Source organism: Chenopodium album, chromosome 1 (genome assembly GCF_948465745.1).
Source record: "Chenopodium album chromosome 1, dcCheAlbu1.1, whole genome shotgun sequence".
Classification (NCBI taxonomy): domain Eukaryota; kingdom Viridiplantae; phylum Streptophyta; class Magnoliopsida; order Caryophyllales; family Amaranthaceae; genus Chenopodium; species Chenopodium album.
The window spans coordinates 79,964,549-79,985,781 of record NC_137834.1 but is presented as its reverse complement, the minus strand read 5'-3'; the positions used below and the strand labels follow the sequence as shown (position 1 = coordinate 79,985,781).

General features: G+C 36.6%; 1 protein-coding gene across 1 annotated transcript; it reads right to left on the bottom strand.

Annotated features, from left to right (window-relative positions):
• Positions 1 to 650: 650 nt before the first annotated feature.
• Positions 651 to 11,101, bottom strand: LOC145609623 (putative glutamate carboxypeptidase AMP1). The gene is made up of 10 exons (XM_081665107.1): positions 10,117 to 11,101; positions 7,287 to 7,529; positions 6,805 to 6,957; positions 6,660 to 6,728; positions 4,973 to 5,060; positions 4,238 to 4,321; positions 4,048 to 4,136; positions 3,491 to 3,604; positions 1,532 to 1,666; positions 651 to 1,215 (listed from the first exon to the last, which is right to left on the bottom strand). Exons 1-10 carry the CDS (start codon positions 11,044 to 11,046, stop codon positions 1,036 to 1,038), a joined length of 2,085 nt encoding a protein of 694 aa, XP_081521233.1. The 5' UTR covers positions 11,047 to 11,101; the 3' UTR covers positions 651 to 1,035.
• Between the last annotated feature and the right edge of the window lie 10,132 nt (positions 11,102 to 21,233).

Here is a 21,233-nt window from a genome sequence, read left to right as displayed (position 1 = left end):
AATGGCACAATCCTTTTTGAAACCAGAAAAGTTCAAGTTATCAAATTAAGCTTATTGTAGTGGAAAAGATGGCACCTACTAACTTTAAGGTTGGGAGTTCAATCCCTAATAGAGACACTTTGAGGTGAGAATCCCTTACCCTTTTCTCTAACTCTCAAAGTGTATTGACCCGTAAATACCGGACCAATTTAACCGTCTTAGAAGGAATAAAGGAACTAGGGTACCCCTGCTTTAAGATTTTAATTTACATGACTCCACTAAAGTAAACATTATTGTTTCATTAGGAAATTCATTAATTAATCAAGGAAAATACATATAGTCAAAATTTCCAATTTCCATTAATATATGGCGTTTCCATCTTCACTCCGTAGTAGAGTAAAAAAAAGGTGATTTTTTTTTTTTTTTTTACAAATAATTTTCTTTGCAAGCTCCTTTTAGACCCTCCAACACGATCAACAAACTATCATCAACCAATCAGTTAAAAAAACAAGAGCGAGACACAAGTCGTAGCTGGCCAACTGCTATGTTCTCGGAAATTGGTATCAGCATCACTATTAGAGAGAGCAGAAGGCAAACAAACACACATTTTTTGCAAGTGAAATATGGTTACATTTCACCAGATAAATAGATATACAAGATTTCCAGTAAGATTCAGGCGTCATACGTTCTAGTAACAACTGTACAATAAACATAGGATGCCCAGTTTCTGGCAGAAGGATGCCAACATTAAACTCTACATTCCATCTGAAAAGTAGAGGAATGCATCAAACAAATCCTACACCAGCCAGCTGCTAAGTATGTTCAAGTTAAACCTGCCCAGTACTTCTCCAACTTTGATCTCTTGACAGCATGTCAGCAATCCTCAAAATCAATCCTCAAAATCTGACGCTGAAAAAGTGCTTGACCTTTTCTTGTTCATGCGTCCACTGCAAAATGGCATTAGCTATACCTAGGTCCAGTGACCAAGTTGTAACAACAATATGTTCACCTGCCCGAGGCTAAATGCATGTAGGTGAAATTTGCCCGCATTTTCTATCAGCTTAGGTCTCCTTTCAGAGCATTAGCTGCTCTTTGGATAGCTCTGGCAACCCTCCAAATCTCATGCTGTATTGTTGCTTGATTTTCCCTCTTCGTTTGTGTAGATTGAGAAATAGCATTAGCTATAGAAGGAAAGAAGTCTACCTTGCTATCATAGTGGTTGGAAGGTCCATAAACCTGTAACCATATATATTATTGCAAATCCTTAGTCACTACATGAAGAATTCTTGAGTCTTGACAGAAATAATTTAAGCTTTTCAATAACAGCATAATTGTCTTTGGTAATGAAATGACTGAAAAAATACTCTATTTATTGTTTGAAGAAGCACCGCTTTTGCAGAGTACAAGTACTAGATAGTGGCAACATGGAGATGATGTTTGCCTCTGCATACTACAGAGTCAGACTACCACGAATTACCTTTACAAATTCATTATTGCTATCTTACGTAGTAAAATAATGAAATAACAAAAACAAAGAAGATACATCGCTTACCAGATGCTTGAACCACTGATTCCCTAGCAGCCCCTCAGCATCTAAGAAACCTCTTTCTGCAAGCATCAACCGATCATTTAACATTCTTTTCTTCAGTACTTCAAGATCACTAGAGACCCCCTCAGCTCTTAGATTCTGCAATTGTCATTCTGAACATGTAACAACATCCAACAGCTATGTTTCTTCATTTAAAAGAATAAAAACAAGAATACCTGCAGGGGCGCTTCTTCTAATTCATACATCATTATGCAAACAAACAAAAAAATGGTTTTTATACTATGCCCAATGTCATGTTTTCTATTACATTATTCAGGACGATTGTTATTAAAAGGTCTTGCTTTCTGTAGATCATTAGAGCTAGAATCCAATGGAGCAGTATACTTGAGGTCCCATCCACTAAGATTCTGCTATTAGCTCGTCTTACTTCTTAAAGATCAATATTTCACCTCCTTGGGACCAATTTTGGAACGTAAGGAAGCCTTGGACATAGGGAAGGACAATGGGCGCAATTTTCTCAAAGAGAAACAAAGTCCAAAAATATCCCCTTTTTCTAGGTCTTTTTCCTCACTGAGGACCATGAGCAGGCAATCAGGTTTTTAGGACTCTTTACATCTATAAGGCCAGCAAAGATACAGAGCAATGAGTGATGTGATACTTTCCAGTTTCAATCCTATCTTCAGAGAAAGTAGAGAACAAGCTAGGGTAAAAAACAGATTCAAAATTACAGTTGCTTTTGAAAAAGAATTCTTTCAAAGAATGATGTGATGTTTGTGTCTACTTCTCCATTGCTTTTCTCCATGCACACAACTGGATCAATCCTTTTTCGGTTTTTTTGTGAAGCGTTAGGTTTGTCCTGACGCTTTGTCTGCCTAGGGAATCTTCAAGTTTGGTACAGGAAACTGGGAAGTATTATCTGGATATGCACTCTCTTTGCAAATAATTTCAAGTACTAATCATTCCCTTCAGGTATGGACATATAGCCAAAATCAGATGGTAGTCTAGACTTTGTTTATGAAGTTTCCCAATAATGTCTTCCTAGATTATTATTTCTCTTTAAGAAAAGCAAAAATCTTTTAGTTTTTTTCCCTTTTTTTTTTCCTTAATGTAACCCCTAATGTATCTCTTATCTGTTTTTATGGATTTTTTTCCCTCTATATATTCTACTTCTCTACTGAGGCTAAGTTTCACTAGACTTTTGCTGATGTGCTCTGACTTTTGTTATCAAATCTAATCAAAATTTGCTTGTGTGGTCTGATCTAAGCTGATGAATAATCATAATAATTGTGGTTGCTCCTCCTGCTCTTTTTCCAGCTGTTGCTACTACTGGAAATGGCACTACAACTATTGCTAACACCACCACCACTAAAACCAACCAACTACTACTAAGGATCCTCTTCTTCCTCTTGCTACTTCTTGTGTTGATGCTAATACTACTAGTATTGCCAATGCACCTTCTGCAGCTGTTAAGACTCTTCTTCCTACTCCTACAACAGCTTTTGCCTTTTGTTGATGCCACTCTACTAAAAATGTTGCTACCACTTCTGCTACTGCTACAGCTCTTGCTGTACCATCACCACCATAACTACTACATCTAGTATTACTCGAGCTACTCTAATTATAAACTGCTACTGCTACTTCCGCTGCTCCACCTACTGTTGCTCATATTATTACTTCACCTACTGTCTAATACTAATACTCTACCCGAGTTTCATAATCTGGATTGGTCAATATAATTCACCATTTTGATCTTATTCTTGTTGCACAGTCCAATCTAATCTGAAATAAGCAATAGAGTCCCAGAATAAGGTGAGCTAATCATAGCTTGAACTTTAGTTTTATGTTTAAGATAAGAAAAAAAAATATGGAATAAGAATACATTACTAAACTATTTTAGTTACCATATGCTCGTAGGTTGTAGCACATGAGAGCATCAAATGTAGTTAGATAAGCTTATCTCACCTTTGCTTCCTCCTCGACTTCTTGAGCTACTGCAAATAAATTTTTGATAGATCTAGATATAGGAGTAAAGGACACAAGACCTTCCAGCTTATTGCTCAAGATACTTGTATACTCCTGCATAGACGTAGAAAGGTCACTTGGTTAGCCCTCCAATTTTTACAGCACAAGGAGCTTTGACCAAGTTGCTACCACACGATATACCATATGACAGAAAAGATCATTACAACAGAATAATAAAGGCCAAAAGCCTACCTAAAAATCTTCATAACATTGTCAAACATCAAAAAGAATAGAAATAGCAGAAGGCAAGTGAAGATTATACAATTATCTCTAACAGCACTTTGCATGGAGTGATATCCTTCCTCCACTTTTTTTTAACCTTAATAAAAAGTATTTGCACAATCATGCTTGTAGAAAGTAGACCATATCTTATAATAAAAAGCAACTATACAAGAAAACAAATAAGAACTTCAGGTTAATTAATATTAACTCCACAGTAAAGTGTAAAAAAAAAAAAAAAAAACGGTGAAGAGTATATCAAGTATAACACGGGATACCTGTAACTGCATTGCATATGAATGATAATTGAAGGGAAGAACTGGATCATCAGCCAAACGCAGAGCTAGAAGGCCCCAAAGTCCCGCCACTATACAAATCATAATTTATGAAGGTTATATTAAGACACTAAGCATCAGCCATGTTTTCCTAAAAATATAATTTACAACTTCAACTAAGAAAGAAACTGACCAGCCGCATGGCGATGGAACAAAGGATCTCCGTGGTTTAACATCCAGTCATACGAGTCAAAAGCTGTGTGATAGACTGGAAAATCTGGGGGCAAAGTGAAAAAGTATAATTATCACGGTTTTGAGCACAAACAAGATATTAGGGATGAAATAATTCAGTTACTTTCAGAAAAATTAGAGATTATGACCATGAAAAAAGATCTATATTTCATCCATAATCTGGGATTCATCTTAGAGCTGTCACTAGGGCATTATTATGAAACTATTTCCATTTAAAAATTGATGTTGGCATGTAAAAGAAATTCAATTTTGTAAAAGAAAATTCAATTTCCTCGTACAATCACTTTCTTGTTTCCATCAAGTTGCTTGTGTCTTCCATTACCCAGCCTCTTCCCCACAACAATTATCCTCCTCATACAATCACTTTCTTGTTTCTATCAAGTTGCGGGTGCCTTTCATGTAAAACACACACATTAAATATCCCCTCATACCTAATTTTAAACTTTAGTTATGGTTCAGCACTTCAGCAAGTAAGGAAACCAAAATGAATTGATCCATCTGATGAATCTAAGAAAAGTCATACAAGTTCTGACTATTGATGGAAAATAAGGAATCTGTAGATCCTTTTCTACCTAGTAAGACATCATTAATTACAAAGAAACATAAGAAAAATGACATTATTGATACAGAGCCCTTTGTCCACATATTAATTAATTGAGCCCTCTAAGAGAAATACCTTTCCCATAGTACATATCAACAGAAGGAACCCCTGCATGCTGCAAAAACGGAGCAAAATCAGAGTCCACTCCACTAAGCCTCTGGATCTGCAAAACAATGAAGAAAATATTACAAAGTTGACATGCCCTCAAAGAAACCGATTTATACTATTTTCCTCCTTTTGTGGTAGTGTTTTAATGATAAAGGCTCACATCAGCTATCAACTACGGGTATGTTTTATTCTTTCACTTAGGATGCAAAATTTTTTTTGATGGAAAGTGGCAATTGATTAAGCATGTCACCAGATATACCATCTCGGTACCCTTTCTTTCTCCCTCATTATTACTCTCATATGTTTGAGGCCAGCATGTGCAATTCATGGCAAGCTACTTGTCAATAGGCAAGTCCCATACTGACAGAATGTGTCAAAAATAACAAGACTAGAACAGTGAGAAATGGCACTCAAATAGGAAATAGGTGCTGACGGAACTGATCCTTAAAACTGCCAACCAAAACCAGAATCAACTTTGAAGCAGCTAGAAAGACTCAATGAGCCAAATATCCAGCTAGATCATCCTCCCAGTCTCAGCAGAGCCACGTGTTTCATGACTTTCAATCAATCAATCAAAGCCTTAATCCCGTAAGTGGGGTCGGCCGTCGGCTACACGTGTTTCATGACTTTGAATTTTAAAAATAGGAAGTTATTTCACAGCTTGAGAATTAACCATTAGGCCAACATATAATTATGCTTAAAAGCCTTAAATACATGTAATCTATCAACTTCTTGACCCATGCTTTAATTTTTTATTTTTTTTTAAAATGAGACTGAATCAATAACATCCCATCAAGTGCCAGTGGTCCAGTATTTGCAATAAGGCAGGTACGAACGCCAATCTCAAGCTTCTCTATTAAAACAGAAATTTAAACCCCCTCCATCGACTATTAATTAACCTGATGAGGGGTCGAAAAAGAATTGCAAACATTACGACAATTTCGCCTCCAGCTTTGTTACTGACAAGTGACCACCCAACCATCCTGTAGCATAATGGCATTTCAACAATAATTTTTGAAGAACCTGATAATACCTATGAACATCCAAGAGAAATTTGACAAACATCGGTGGATGGATGGAATAGAAACAGAGATAGGCGTTCCCTCACTTTTTTAATGCTGTTTTGAATCTTTTTTTTTTTTGGTGTTCTACCCGGTTTACCCTTTGGGCTGATCCGGATTCGGGGGTCAGTTTTGGGTGGTTAGGTTCCAGTCCCCTCACAATTGTTGTTGTGGGGGATCGAATACGGGTTCTCCCTACCAAGTGCAGTCCCAATCACCACTGCACCAATAACCAATTGGTATGTTGTTTTGAATCTCAGAAAAAGTATTATGAGATGATTAAGAGCATGGGCCTCAACTCTTGAAATCCAAAATAATAATATGGCAAATAGACTACTCTACACCGTGATATTGCCTCCACACACATACCAACTGGCAACTAAAACAGATTTTCCAACACCTATATTCCATCGGTCCATCCATTTAAACCAAGTCTGTATTTCAATCGTTTATACATTCGAGACAAAGGGGCTTGCTGAAAAGAGTCGCACTACTTCAAAATGAGAGATGAGATCCTAAAAATGTTACGCTGGAGCAGAGGCCCAGGTATAATACTACTGCATGAAAAGAAGACAGTACTTTAAGAGGCTTACATTGATGCCTTTGTTCCTGGCAGTCCACTGGTCAAAAATAGTTTTATCTGCAGCATCAGGATCCTCGATCTACACCAATTCAAGCCAAATTTCACATATTAGCAATATGTATCTATACGGCTCAATTATTACATGATTTTCTTACCTTCTTCGTTATATCAGTTAGAAGATCATCCAGTTGTGGAGTCATACTTGGAAATAATCCAGGACCTTGAACTGCACAATCCACATTCAAATAGGCTACAGCCCTAGAGCCAAGATTCATAATGTTTTCTTCAACCCATTCAGTTGAACCTATCTGGAAAAGAAATAGATATGACTAAGTAAGAACCAACATCAACAAGATCCTAATGAAGAAATCATTAGGATCTTTAATGCAGGACACACAAGTTTATCCATTAAAATCAGTATCATTAATGAATTCTCAGTATAGTTATTTCTAGGTTCACTAAGCATTTGGAGTATCCCCCTCAAAAAAAAAAAGCATTTGGAGTATTAAGGACCAAAAAATGGTCACAGCTAGTTACATTCCTTGTTAAAACAAGCACAAAGCTTGAGCATAACTTTCAAGAGCACTAAGATTTTAATGACACATGTCGTAAATGGAAAGAAATAAAATTTACCCACCATCCCAAACTCTTCAGCATCCCAGCTGCAAAAAATAATTGTTCGGCGAGGCCTCCATCCCAAGCGCATCAATAAGGCATATCTACGAGCAACATCAAGTAGGGCAGCAGTTCCACTATTAGGGTCTACAGCACCGAATGTCCACGCGTCTCTATGGTTACCAAGAAGTACATAACGGTCTGGCTCTTCTGATCCCCTGATGACAGCAAAAACGTCATGAATTGTGGCATTTTTTTCTTTTCCCTGCATAAGAGAACCAAATAACAAATATAAATATGATATCAGACAATTATAACCACAATAAGCAATGAAGGAAAGCCTTCAAACAATCTATGAATTAATTAATCATTCATCATTGAGAATTCTGAAGCAAGCCATTTGGAGTTTACAACATGAAGATTCAATTTGGGAAAGCATGTACTCCCTCCATTTTCTTTCGATGTACCAACTTATCTTTGACTCTTGATTCTAGAAGAATTGGGTGGACATTAAAAAAAATGGTGTATAAAGTAACAGAGAGGTTGTACAAAGTGTGTGTGTGTGTGTGTGTGTGTGTGCATGGGTTGGGGGGCAAAGGAGTAAGATAGTAAAATTTGTTTACCCAAAATAGAATGAAGTTGAAATAGGTAAGTGTGTGTGTGTGTAAAGTAGAATTAGGTACATCAAATCAGAACACCTCAAAACAGAATATGCGTGCATCTTTCGGAAACAGAATAGAATGAAGTAGAAATAGGTACATGTATGTGCCTGATTCTAGTGATGATTCCGGCTGCGGGTCCCACATAACGACTATTCAAATGTTTAAGGATTAGGGTTCATGTGAATGAAAATGAGCTTTGTTAAGGTTAGATAATTACATGTTTAATTAGGGTTTTATTGATCTTTTTGATGTGAATAGGGTATTATAGAATAGTGAGTTAAGGGGAAATCATGGAAATAGAAGTGAAAAGGGAGGGTAAAAAGTGTGGGCCCCACAGCCGGAATCAACATCGGAATCAGGTAGTGATATCATTTTTTTTTTTAATAATAGGTAATATTTTAAAATAAAATTCAAAGATGTGGTTAAATCAAAAGGCAGGGTTTTATAATAAGTTAATAATATGCAAAAATCCATCAACAAGCAAAATTTATGGGACTTCAAGCTCTTAATGTTGATAGTTTTGTACGACATATGTGCTAAGAATCAATATATAGGGAAAAGGACAATTAGGTAGCTGCATCAGTAGTAGTAGCTTGAATAATAATTAGGTAGAGTGAAAACTCTATAAATAGAGCTGATTAGAGAGAAAAATCATGTTGAATATTGTTAGAGTGAAAATACTTTAGAGAGCTTCAGCTTATTTTAAAATTTTAATGCAAAATTCATCTTCTACCTTTGAATTTTTGCATAATTTTTCTAGCTTATAGAAAAGTTCTCAAAAGCTCAAGCTTAGATGGATTGGGCACATTAACAAGAGGCACAATCAAAAAATCATATTATAGCTTGAACAAGGGAAATTAGGTAAAGCAAGAACCCCAGCCGCAACTCACCTCGCGAACCCTCAAAATAGTTTATTACAGCATATTTAACTTCACTTTGGTCTCTTGAAACTCAAGGAAGTATCATCTTACATAAATTTAACTTGTCTTGTGTTATTTAAACTTATTATTCTGGAGCTTATTGTAGTCGAATTTATTGTATTTGAACTTATAAGACTGTAGAAACTCAAAACATGGTGGTGATAATAGAACCCCAAACATACACTAAGTATAAAATTAATAAGTAAAAATTAAGAGGGGAAAACAAAGCTGTGTTGCCTGTACCAATTACTTTGACCCCTCCTCTTTTTTCTTATTGCACCTAGTAATAATAATAATAATAATAATAATAATAATAAAATACAAAAAAAAAAAAAAAAAAAAAAAAAAAAACACAATTGTTTTGTAGTTTCCCCTACCACCTTCCCTTCTAAAAAGAATATTGCAGGTTTGCTGCCAGAAAAATGTTTGGGGTAAGGCCATAATGCTGCATAACAGAAACCTCAAGGACCATATTATTAGTCATGAATCATCATTGCCTTAACAGAGCTGATTACATTAATATAGATCACCTTAATATTCATCTTGTAAATAAAGAAAGAGACAAGTTATATACACAGTGAAAAAAATGAACTAAGCAATGAACTAAAAATCAAGAGCAGAAGTATATACATTTCAGACTTTGCTTTCATCAGGAGGAATAAGGGCCAAAAAGAGATGCTATCAATGAACAAAGGGCCAAACTGAGGATTTTCCTTAATAATTCATCAACTACCTAAAACAAAAAATCTTCAAGCTGCTTTGGTAAAGCAGATACCTTATTCAACAACTATCAACAAAGAGAGCACAATGGCTGGCTATAGTAGCTAAATCATCACTACACCTTTTCTTTGATGATTTACTCTAAAATTTTTATTGTGAATATATGGACTTAAAATCCATTTTAAACATTGACATGAACATCAAAATATACAAACTCTAATTCAATTATCCAGCAACCAAACCTCAACAACCCCTCAACCATAAAAACCGTCGTCACAACGAATAACATGACTTCCTAAAATGAAAGCAATTCCAACAACCAAAATATGAAACTTAAATAGAAATACTTTACTCACTCAGCCTACCACATTCAGAAAGATACAAAACCACCATAAAATTGACCATAACTTTTAGCAAAAACACCAGTTCCCACAAAAACAGTTACAACATAATTCAGGACCACATTTCCTAACATACATAGCATAACACAAAGTCAAAATAAACAACAACAATCCAAATATAACTTCATTAGATTTCCAAAAATTCAAACCTGATAAGTAAAATTCAGCACAGTAGGACCAGGACCAAGCCTTAAATTGCTATCTTTAAGGGCACCCCTCCATTCTAAGGGCACCTTAGGTCCCTCAAGTGACCTTAAAATACCCTCAGCTGTCTCCATAGATATTGGCAAAGATGGAATTTTAGGAAACCTTTCTTCCACTTCTTTCTCATTTCTCCTTAATCTCTCTCCTCCTTCCATTACACTCCCCCAACCAGGACTCAGTGGGTCCCCCACACCCTTCATCACTGTCCCTCTTTCCACCCCTTTAACATACTCCCCCTCGGTGTACATCAGCACCGCGACAGCCCCTCTTAGCTCCGCCCCTTTCACCGCCCCGCCTCGGGACATCCCCTCGCCTCTCCTAACCACCACCACACACCCACTAACGTTCACCCCCACCACCCCCAACGCTCGGTAATCCTCGTCGCTCCCGTAATTCGCAAACACCGCCTCACCCACCGCCGTCCCCGACGGCGAGTAAGCATGGTAGGGCCGAATTACGTCAAACCCCACCTCCGAAGTCTCGATTTCTTGACTATTTAGATTACTAAACTTCGCCGTAAGCGAAATTTGCGTTGGATAAGACAACAACACCTCGTACTCCGACACTTTTGTCTCTAAATTAAGATTTTCAAAGTGGGTTTTGACGTATTGCGCAGTTTGATAACCCTCCCGGGTTCCGGCGAGGTGGGGGTGGAGAGTTAGCGCACGAAGATACTGTGAAACGGTGTAGTTTGATGAGAGAGAAAGAAAAGTGTCGTGAAAATGGTGAGTTAATTTCGACGCTTTCTGGGGTTTTGCACTTGTTTGAATCTGGGTTTTTTCAAAAGTGTAAAACCCCAAAACACAGAGCAAAATTACAAAGATGAAGGTTGTTGAAGGGCGTTTGAAGATGGTAGAACAAAGATTTTGAGCCATTTCTAGTGAGAGAAAGAGGAGAGAGAAAATGATAGACTGTAAAATGAATGAAGAAGTGAAGAAATCGACGCTTTTAATCAACAAATGGAGGATTTCAAAAGGTAATATTAATGGCGATCAATGGTATGGGTGTCTGAAAGTGAAGAGAGTGGCTTTCAATGGAAAAGTAGTGGGGTCAACAAATAATTTGAAGAGACCAATGGTGGGTCCCACCTTATTTGTTGGTTTTGTTCTTGGTTGATGTACAGTCATATTTCCCAGATTTTTTTTTTATTCGACAGTCAACCTGATGAAGAAGATGTATATTTTCAATATTTCATACATCAGAAGTTCAGAACCATATACTATACTATTTCCGAAGCAAAATCGTATAATAATATGGTTCCTAATAAGGATATTCCATTAGTAAAATCGTGTAATAATATTTTTGTCTTTTGAAGGGTTGAAAATGAAAATAAAATATGGTTCCTAATAACAATAAGAAGAAAATATTTTTTGAGACAAACATTGATTAGGAGGGCATCTGGTGTTTAGCGGATTGAGCCAAATTCAACGGATAGAACTCAAATTAAAGAGTTGACCAAGTTGTGAAATTTGATCTACGTTTTTAATCAGCTAATGTGGGTGTTTGGTAACTAGTGGGTTGAAAAAGCTGATTGCATGAAATCAACTAATTTTAAAAACGCTGGGTTTATCCATATTTTGGTAGAGCTGATTAAAATCTAGATCAAATTTTACAACATTGTCCATTTGATCAGAGATACATAACCATCTAAATTCAATTGGAGAACTCCATTAATAAAGAAGAATTCGCAGGAATGAAGTAAAAATCTAAAACAATTTGCTTCAAAAAAAAATGGCTAGTGACTCTATAGTAATAAATTTGGAATAAAAAGAAATTAAAAGAGTGGCTGAGGTGTGCGGTTGAGGGATTTATTTATTGAAAGTTTTCTTATCAAAGTTAAATATTTTTTAAATGCGAAATAGACAAAAAGTATTATACCAACAAAAAAAATGCTCGTATTTAAGTGATATTCACAATCTTCCATACCAAAAAAAAGGAGAAACAAACCCGGGGCATCGCACAAATCACTAACTAGTTTTTTTAAAAAAGACATAAGAGTTCTCAACTTTATACGATGTGCTGCATATTTTAGGGGAGATGAAATAATATAGTCAAAATATTATTCCTCTGTAAGAGTTGGATGACATTATATATAAGAAAAATACACTTTTATAATCCCAACTATGGGCGATTTACTTTTAATAATCCCAACTAATATTTATTATCTAATAATTCTAACTATGGGGGTAGTTTTCCTTTAATAGTCCCAACCGGTCAATGACGGATCAATGACCTGTTATGATAGGTGATCATGACATGTGTCAACACATGAATGGTCCAAGATTAAAAATATTAATAAAAAAACATATACGAAGTAAAACTTAAAATAAAAATTAAAAAAAAAACCCAAAATTTCAGCCACCCTCTCCCCTCCCCTAACCTTGCCACCTTGCCGGAACCCTAACTCACCCCCTAACATCGCCGGAAAACGACCGACTAACCCCCATAACCACCAAAAATAGCCTGCCGAACTCTTCCACCCATTACCGACCCCCAAAATTAAACCACATACCCAGATTGAAGAAGCGTCAAACCCAACTACCCGAAACCAGTAAACCACCACCAAAAATAACAATCCCTTCCAAGACTCGTCCCACCAAAAACCCTTGAACAAGCCGAGCACGGCGTCATGATAGAGAAATCCAGCATGCTCTGCTTTACTCTACCCAGAAGCTCAAAAGAAGAGGGTCTTAGGCTGTTTATCTTACCTTTATAAAAGCAAAAAAACTTCTAATATTGTTGATATTAAAAATTTACCCTCAATTACCTACTCTAACAACAATACTCATGTCCGACTAATCAATAACGGAGGTTTTTTTGGTTGCCTCTAGGGTTTCCCCCTTGGGAGGGTTTTTCTAGCCTCCATTGCTAGATTTTCTCTATTTTTTTGAAGGTTTTCCTTCAATCTTCTCCTTCTCTCTCTTTCTCTTCCATATTTTTTTTCTTTTGGTCTCAATTTAAAATTTTTGAAGGGGCTTCCACCAGTGTTTTAACTGGTGGTAAATCCCAAAAAACTTATTAATTGCTTTCAATAAAGGATCACATCTGTATGGCGGTGTTTATTCTGTTAGGTTTAATTTATTTGTTTGTTCGTCTGCCAAAGATTGAAGATTTAGGGTTCACAATCTCCAAAGGTATCTAGAAGACCATAGGAGTTTTTTCACCCAAACAACTATTCATCCGTGGATCTCAAGCCGAATTAGAGCTAACTCACGTATTGTTTTGTTTCGGATGAAGATTTTTATAAAGGCGATCATTGATCGAATCTGCGATGTAACTATTTATAAGGTGAATTGTATTTGTATTGGAATTTTAGATTTCCTCATAATTATTTGTAAGTGTCGTTTAACTATCTTTCATTAATGAAATCCTATTCTTCTTAGAGGCGGTCCCCATTGATCTATTTGATTAACAAGTTATGTTAATCTATCAAATGGCTTATTTGTAAATAAAGCAAAAAATGAATGCAACATCTCAGCTTTCGTTGTCTGATGTAACATTCCATGGTGGACGCTTATGCTGAGTCGGGCGAAGATGTTGCTAACAGAGGTTAACTGTAAGAGTTAACGGGGTGTCGAAAAGCTTACGCGCCATTGAAGCTTCTACCATTGAAGCTTCCTCCTTCCTTCCCTTAAATTATCTCCAGCCATCTCCCACCGACACTACCATCTTCACCGTGTCCATCTTCCACCACACCGCTTCCTCATCTCCACCTTCATTCCACCGACACTGCTTCCTCATCTCCAGGCCATCTCCATTCCACCGACGACATTACCATCTCCGGCGGTTTCACCGCCAAATCAAATGAAAACCCTATGATTAAAGGGTGAAGTTAAGGTAGGGGTGACCATGTCCACCATTAAAGCTTTCATTGAGCTTACCCTACTATGTGAATGGTGATGTGTGGATAAGAGAGACGACGTACACTTTGACGTCGTTGGGTACTTGTGTAACAGTCGTTAATCCAATTACAATGTATCAATATGTCTATGTTTTGATTTGTCCCAATCAGCACACATATCAGCATCCGCATTTTACTAGTTTGCCCCCACTTAGGGCCTGTTCTCATTGACTGAACTCAGCTGAACTGAACTGAACTGAGTTGAGCTGAACTGAACTGAATTGAACTGAAATGAATATTTTATAAGAGAAGAAAATTAGGAGTTGAACTGAACTGAATAGAACACAACACAACACAACATAACTGAACTGGAAATTGAGTTGTATTGAAATTGAACTGAAATCTAAGTTGTATTGAAATTGAGATGTCTTATAGTGTGGGTTAAGGTTAAATTGGAGTGGAGAGAGCTACAGAGAGATGATGGGAACTTGTAAATCATTGTTGTTTGTTCCTCTTTCTTTATCATTTTGCTCTCTTTCAGAATTCAAATTGTAGTCGTACGGTATACAATCGATGTTTAAGAAAGGTCATCTCCATCTCTCTTAAGTTGAGGAAGCCTACAAATAACTTTTTGACATTACTTGCATTGGAGTGGCTTCTGAGGTAAGTTTTTCTTTCTTCTTATCAATCATCAGATATCAAATTCACAATCTAAGGTTCATCGTAATTAAATTACTTTTAGTGTACTCAGTTTAGGATTATTCTAAGGGACACTATTAAACTATTGGCTATAAATCTTATAATGAATCAAATTAGTGTGAAATTTGATTGATTACTTTTTATTGAGATTTGTAGTTTTAAATTGGGTTTTTGTAGGATTGTAGATATGAGTTTTGCAAAGAAATGTGTTTAGTTTTAAACTAGGATTTGGTTTTCTACAAAATTGCAGAGAAGGGTTTCGCAAATAAAGAGTATAAATTTCTGATTATGTGAGCGAAAATCAAGAAAGATAATGGTCCTCTAATGTCCACTATTAATCCTACTAATAATCAGGTATAAGTAATTGTTTTTGAATTGAAGCATTATTTGCCTGATAAATTGAGGTAAATATGATATCTGAAACTTTGTTGCATTTCTTTTTGGGATTTTATTTTGAATTAAGTGTTGATTGGGTGTTAATTATAATATTTTCTTGTATGTTGAGTTATAGGAAAGGCTTGTAGTGGGAATTTATATGTCCATATGTCTTAGTTACATTCACCTTTCGAACTTCATAGGATTGTGTTGTGAAGGATGTTCTTATTTTTTTTATTAACTCTTGAATTTATGTTATAGTATAATTATAAACAATTCCACGAATCCAGATGAAGGAATAATAATGGCTAATCTAGGAATCATGTAAAAGTTCCCGAATTTCTTTGGGAAATTCAGCTATAACAGTTAATAAATAGATAAATAAATTCCTTAGTATATGCCTATAACTTTATTTTCTTAGTCTATGATGGTGCAGTTGGGTTAGGATGGTGATTATGGTAGTACTGAGGATTGGATCATGCGTTCATGACCTTGAGTGATGTGGTAGAGGAACTGGTAGGAATTTATAATCCTTTAGGGGAGATATTGGGTATAAGGAATCCAGGAATTTAGGGGTAACACAACCAAAAAAAAAAGAGGAAATTATTATGCACACAATTAACATGGTTTGCTGACTTGGGGGTGTAAGAAATATCTCTAATTGGATTCTGTTTAGTATCTGCATGCTTTTATTATTATATGGTCGAGGTCGTGGTGAAAGCAAGATAATGCTCTAAAATGTTCAATGTAATGCCAATACAATTTGCTTATATCTTATTCTCTATGTAGTATAGTTGTATAGTGCCTATATTATATTTGTCGGGATTATGGGAGGGGGAATAATTTTTTATTATAGTTATTATGGGATTCATGACTGTATGACAATATTAAAGGTTTGCTTCCTATTTTGTGTTCATGGTCAGATTTTATCAGAACTCCATGTCCTAAGCTTGATTAAACCCTTTAGACGTGTATTGTTTCATATTTTGGTGGTGATTGTCCCTTTGTTGTTAAACATGAAGCTTGTTAGTGCCTGATTGACCGGATAAGTTTTGAGATACTACCTACATTACATCCTTGGAGTTGATATTGATGATACAATGTAGACATGCAGTTATATCATCAATTCATCACCCCTTCTCTGTGGATAGCCAAAAGGTGAGGCTTGCACTCAAAGAGAATCAAATTGATTATTGTGGGGAATAAATTTCAAGCGTTAATCCCCCTTAGCTTGAACCCCACTGTGATCATACACTAAATTACGGTGGCGTCCAAAAGGGAAGAAGATAGAGCAAAAGAGTCGCCAACAAGTTTTAGGAACTTGTAAACCGTTCACAGGGTGAAGGTTACACCCCTTAACGATCCAAGAGATCGTCAACTCCATAAGGTCTTGAACCAAATAAGGGTTCGGGGATGAAGGTACAAATCCAACCTAAAAGAGATTGAACCTGCCCTAATAATAGGCCTCTACTTTATTCTGATCGTATTCATGTGCGTTTTTTGACTAACATGCAATCAATAGGATTAACCCTAAACCTGTTTATCTATGTTGGTTGAATATTAACGCACAAATAAAACTATTATTGGCGATCACTTGAAATTATAATCAAATTAACCTTAAACAAGACTATTAATTATCTTATTAATCGTGATTACAAGTATAGATTCCCTTTAAACATGCATAAAAGATGTGATCAAGCAATAACAATAAATATATCAAGCAACATAAAAATAATCATAAACAATAATCATAATAACAAATTATAATTAAAATAATCATGTTAAAGCATAATAATAGAAAGATCCTAGGCATGATACTAACAAGATTAATAACAAACCCTAGCATGTCACTAAGCAATAAAAATCAAATCTTTAGCCCTAACATGATACTAACAATCATAAATATTAGGAAGAATATAAAAGGAATCATAGAAATCATAATTGAAATTAAAAGTTACCCTAGACATGATACTAGGAATATCATAATAACAACCTAATAAGCATGAATTCTATATCATAATATTAATAAAAACCATTAAAGTACTTACTTTGATGCCTCGTACCTCTTTCTAATAACAAAATACACACGTTAGTAACTTCAAGGGAAATAATAAACAAAACAATTAAATTAAATAATTGAAAGAGAGATTTGGGACCAAACCCTCATAAATTAAACCTTTCACGTGTAGGGCAAAGGCAACTTCGAATATGGCTAGGTGTGTCTAGATCTAATGAATGCGGAATTTTGTATGTAAAAAGCTAGTTTAGAAAAAGAGAGAGAGAATAATCAAGAGAACCTTGATGAGAATTGGTGAATGATTATTGAAGAGAATGAGAGAAAATTGAAAACTGGCTGTAGGTGATTGTAGGTGAAAACTGGTTGTCGAAAACGGAGTTTTTAATACGTTATTTATAGAGAAAATCAACCAAAAAGATAAAATATCAAAACAGAGTCTGGCGCACCTAAAACAGAGCTGGCGCCAACGCCGGCTATTTGCGCCAGGCGCCAACATTAGCGCCAGGCGGGCGCCAATGTCTGGCGTTAGGCGCTAATCCTGTTTTTGACGCGTTTTCTAAAATCAGATAAATTTTGCCGTACAGGAGGATAAAATCGTATCTTTTCCTCAAAAATGTTCTTTGATTTTAATTAAAACTCTGAAAAGTCAACAAAAGTCAATTTATCAATGCTAATTGAATTAGGAATGAAAAGAACCATCTAGAAGAATCTAGAAGACTAAAACCATTCCTAATTGCATTAGGAATGATAAATCATATTAGGCCCTCCCCTAGATCATTGGGCCGCATATAAAGCTCAAACCGGACCCAGTTTAGTAAATTATTGGCCATAACTTCCTTAATATTCATCGGAATTGGGCTTATAATATATCGTTGGAAAGCTCTTGTCAAGCCCCATCCAACTACACTATTATTGGACCCATATCATGGACCAACCAAACTGGATTGGTTGTTTTCTTAAAATAAGTTTTCAAAAACAGAGAGAAGAGAAAAGAAATTAAAACTATCCGCAACACTAAACTTTCCACACTTTCGCTTTATTCGATTATGATTCGACATGAAAGGTACTCATCACTGGGTTTGGTTTTGGAGAGACACAAATGTGTGTCTACAGAAGCCCCCACTTTAACTGAGTTTGGAGAAACGCGAGTTTCGAAAACAAAAGTCAAAGTAGCGATAGGGACGGAGAATGATTCAGAATGTTCTGCGATCCTAAACCACTCTTGTAACGCCGATACCTGCAAACTAGCGTTAGTTAAATAGATAAAAGAGTTAAGAAACGCGTATCTTGCACCGTCGAGCACACGTCTCTGAAAGTAACCGATTTGCTGCCGCATTGCTGATTTTGATGACCTCCTGCAAGCTAGAGAATGCCATCCCGCTTGAAAACCGCTACGCCCGTAACTGCTTCCAATATAGAAGATTGCTTCGCCTGAAACGATCCTCCCCCGCTTTGATAATATTCCACGTCCAAGGGAATACTATCGAAGATTGCTTCACTTGAAACAATCCCCATCTGCATTGATAATATTCAACGTCCAAGGGAATACTATCGAAGATTATTTCTCTTGAAACAATCCTCATCCGCATTGATAATATTCCACGTCCAAGGGAATACTATCGAAGATTGCTTCTCTTGAAACAATCCTCAGTTGTTTATGACAACTCTCCACAATCTAGGGAACGCCACCTTGCTGTTTCGATGTTCACTCGTCTCTAAACAAAGAGCTTCTTTTTGATATGTTCACGCGTCTCTGAACAAAAAACTTCTTTTTGATATGACTCCAATTTCCGCTGTGATAGTCTTCGAAAAGATCACTGCTTTTTAATCCTTAATGCTGCTATGCCAGTACGTCGGCGCTTTGTTGCTTGTGAACCAGTATGTCGACAATCCTCTTTTATTTGGGAATAGTTGCCAACACAACTCTTGTGTGATGTATGACAATCCGATTTAGGGAAAGTTGTCAATGCCACGTAAAAATCCATCCTTGGAAATGTTGCTACGATGAAGCGACAATCCGTATCTCGGAAAATTTGCCAAAATCCAATTTTGGGAAAAGTTGCCAATGCTTCGTAACAATTTGTCATCAGAACTTTGCTACGATCGACAATCCACATCTTGGAATATAACTCTTGAAAGCAATCCACCTTGGAAATTTGCCAACGCTATGTGACAATCCTTTTAGGAAAATATTGCCACAATTGACAATCCGCGTCTTGGAACATTTGCAAAAAAAGAGTCGACCGACAATCCACTTCGGGAAAATTTGCCACTTACTGAAATGAATGACAATCCACGTTGAGGAACCTTTGCCGAAATTTATGATGAATAGAGTCCTACAACAATCCTTTGGGAAATTTTGCGATAGGGAACTGGGTGTATGACAATCCAATCTCGGAAAACTTGCCAATGAGTCGATGAATGTATGACAATCCGAACTTGGAAAAACTTGCCAAACAAAGCAGGAGCACGACAATCCACGCTTGGAAACTTTGCCAGAGATGACAATCCAATCTTGGAAAAATTGTCGTTGAAAAAGATGCACGACAATCCATTTTTGGAAATATTGTCAGTTGGGGATGACAATCCAATTTTTGGAAAAATTTGTCGTTTAATAAGAATGGGCGACAATCCATATTTGGAAATATTGTCGTTTAAGTGCTTGCTTTTGAACCGATTGTAATGAGCCAGTGTTTTAGTCGCTTAAGCTAAGTGAGACGATCTTTCGTCAGGTTGATCACTTAGATTGTAATCAAACTGACTACTTAATCATGTCAAATTGCTTATAGGGGCTAACTGGCGTACCAAGGAACCCGAAATTGCTGTATGAGGTCGAAATCACCTTTTTGAGAGGCTTCGAGCTCTGCCGCTGTTGAAATATCTCTGGCGCCAAGAATTGACTCTGTCGCCAGACGCAAAGCGCTGAAATCTATTATCTATACGCTAGATGTTTTCGTCTGGCGCTGGAGTAGGGTCTTCCCTGTTCTGCTGAACCTGTATTTATTTTTTACTATAGAACTTTGCCAATATCTTTAATTATCTTAGGGTTGACCTAAGGTTTAACGTCGCTTGACTCATTGACTCGACACGCCTCAAGGTATAAACTTGACTCGCTGTGATCGACTCGAGGTTGACTCGACTCAAAGAGTTTGACACGTGTGTTAGACTCAAATAAAGGTGACATGACACGACATGACTCAATGTGTACATGACTCGTGTGTGCATTGTAATGTGATCGTGCGACTCGAAAATGCAAAAAAGCAAAAATTTTCCGTCATTTTTGTGGAGGGTACCGACTTTCTCCCGAAAAAGAAAGACGCGAAAAAGAATCGAAGTTTTTGAAGGTGCGTGTTGAATGAGTTCAGCCAAATGTCATTTGATACTATCTCTCAAAGTGCAAGGATTAATCCATCCTAAGCTATCACAATGGTTGACTCAATGATGAAAGTAGTTAGGTAACTTAGGCACGGAGGCTAAGCACTTCATACTTCGTGATGCAATGACAATTATGAGTGATTTTGACGAAGCATGCTTCAGCGTTGTGTGAAGATTCCATGACAAAGGGTTCCTAAGGGAAAGTATATTTGGTCATGTATCTGTGCGGTGTGTGAAAGTGACACTAAAGCTAGGCCGCAAAGGCTAAGTGTGTGGAAAAAATATTATTTGTTAAAAGAGTCAAATGGTGGTAACTCTTAGGCTATGTAAGCTAATAATGTAGGGATCAAGCCCCCAAGTCTAGCTCTAAGTAAAAAGGGATGAGCATAAGAGATCCCTTGATATGATCAGGGTGTAAGTGTGTGAATGTAAATATGAATGCATTTTTATTACGGCCGCACCTCAATGTGAGGTTGCCTACGTATCCGTTAGGAATCAGGCCGAACGTAGCTCTAGCCGAACATCGCACAAGTATGTGTATACCTCAAAAAGGTCTTTTTAAGGGTTGTAACGTGGTTAGGCTAAAGGCTAAAGAAGAAGGGGATAAAAAGGCTCAAGACCCTAGATAAGCCCCCAAGGTGTGCAACCTCGCTTTTGAATCTTTACATTTTTATGCTTGAGTTTCTACTCTTTTTTTTAGCTCACTTTTATCTTTTGCTTTAGCATTTTTTTGTTTTTATGATCGTGGGCAATCC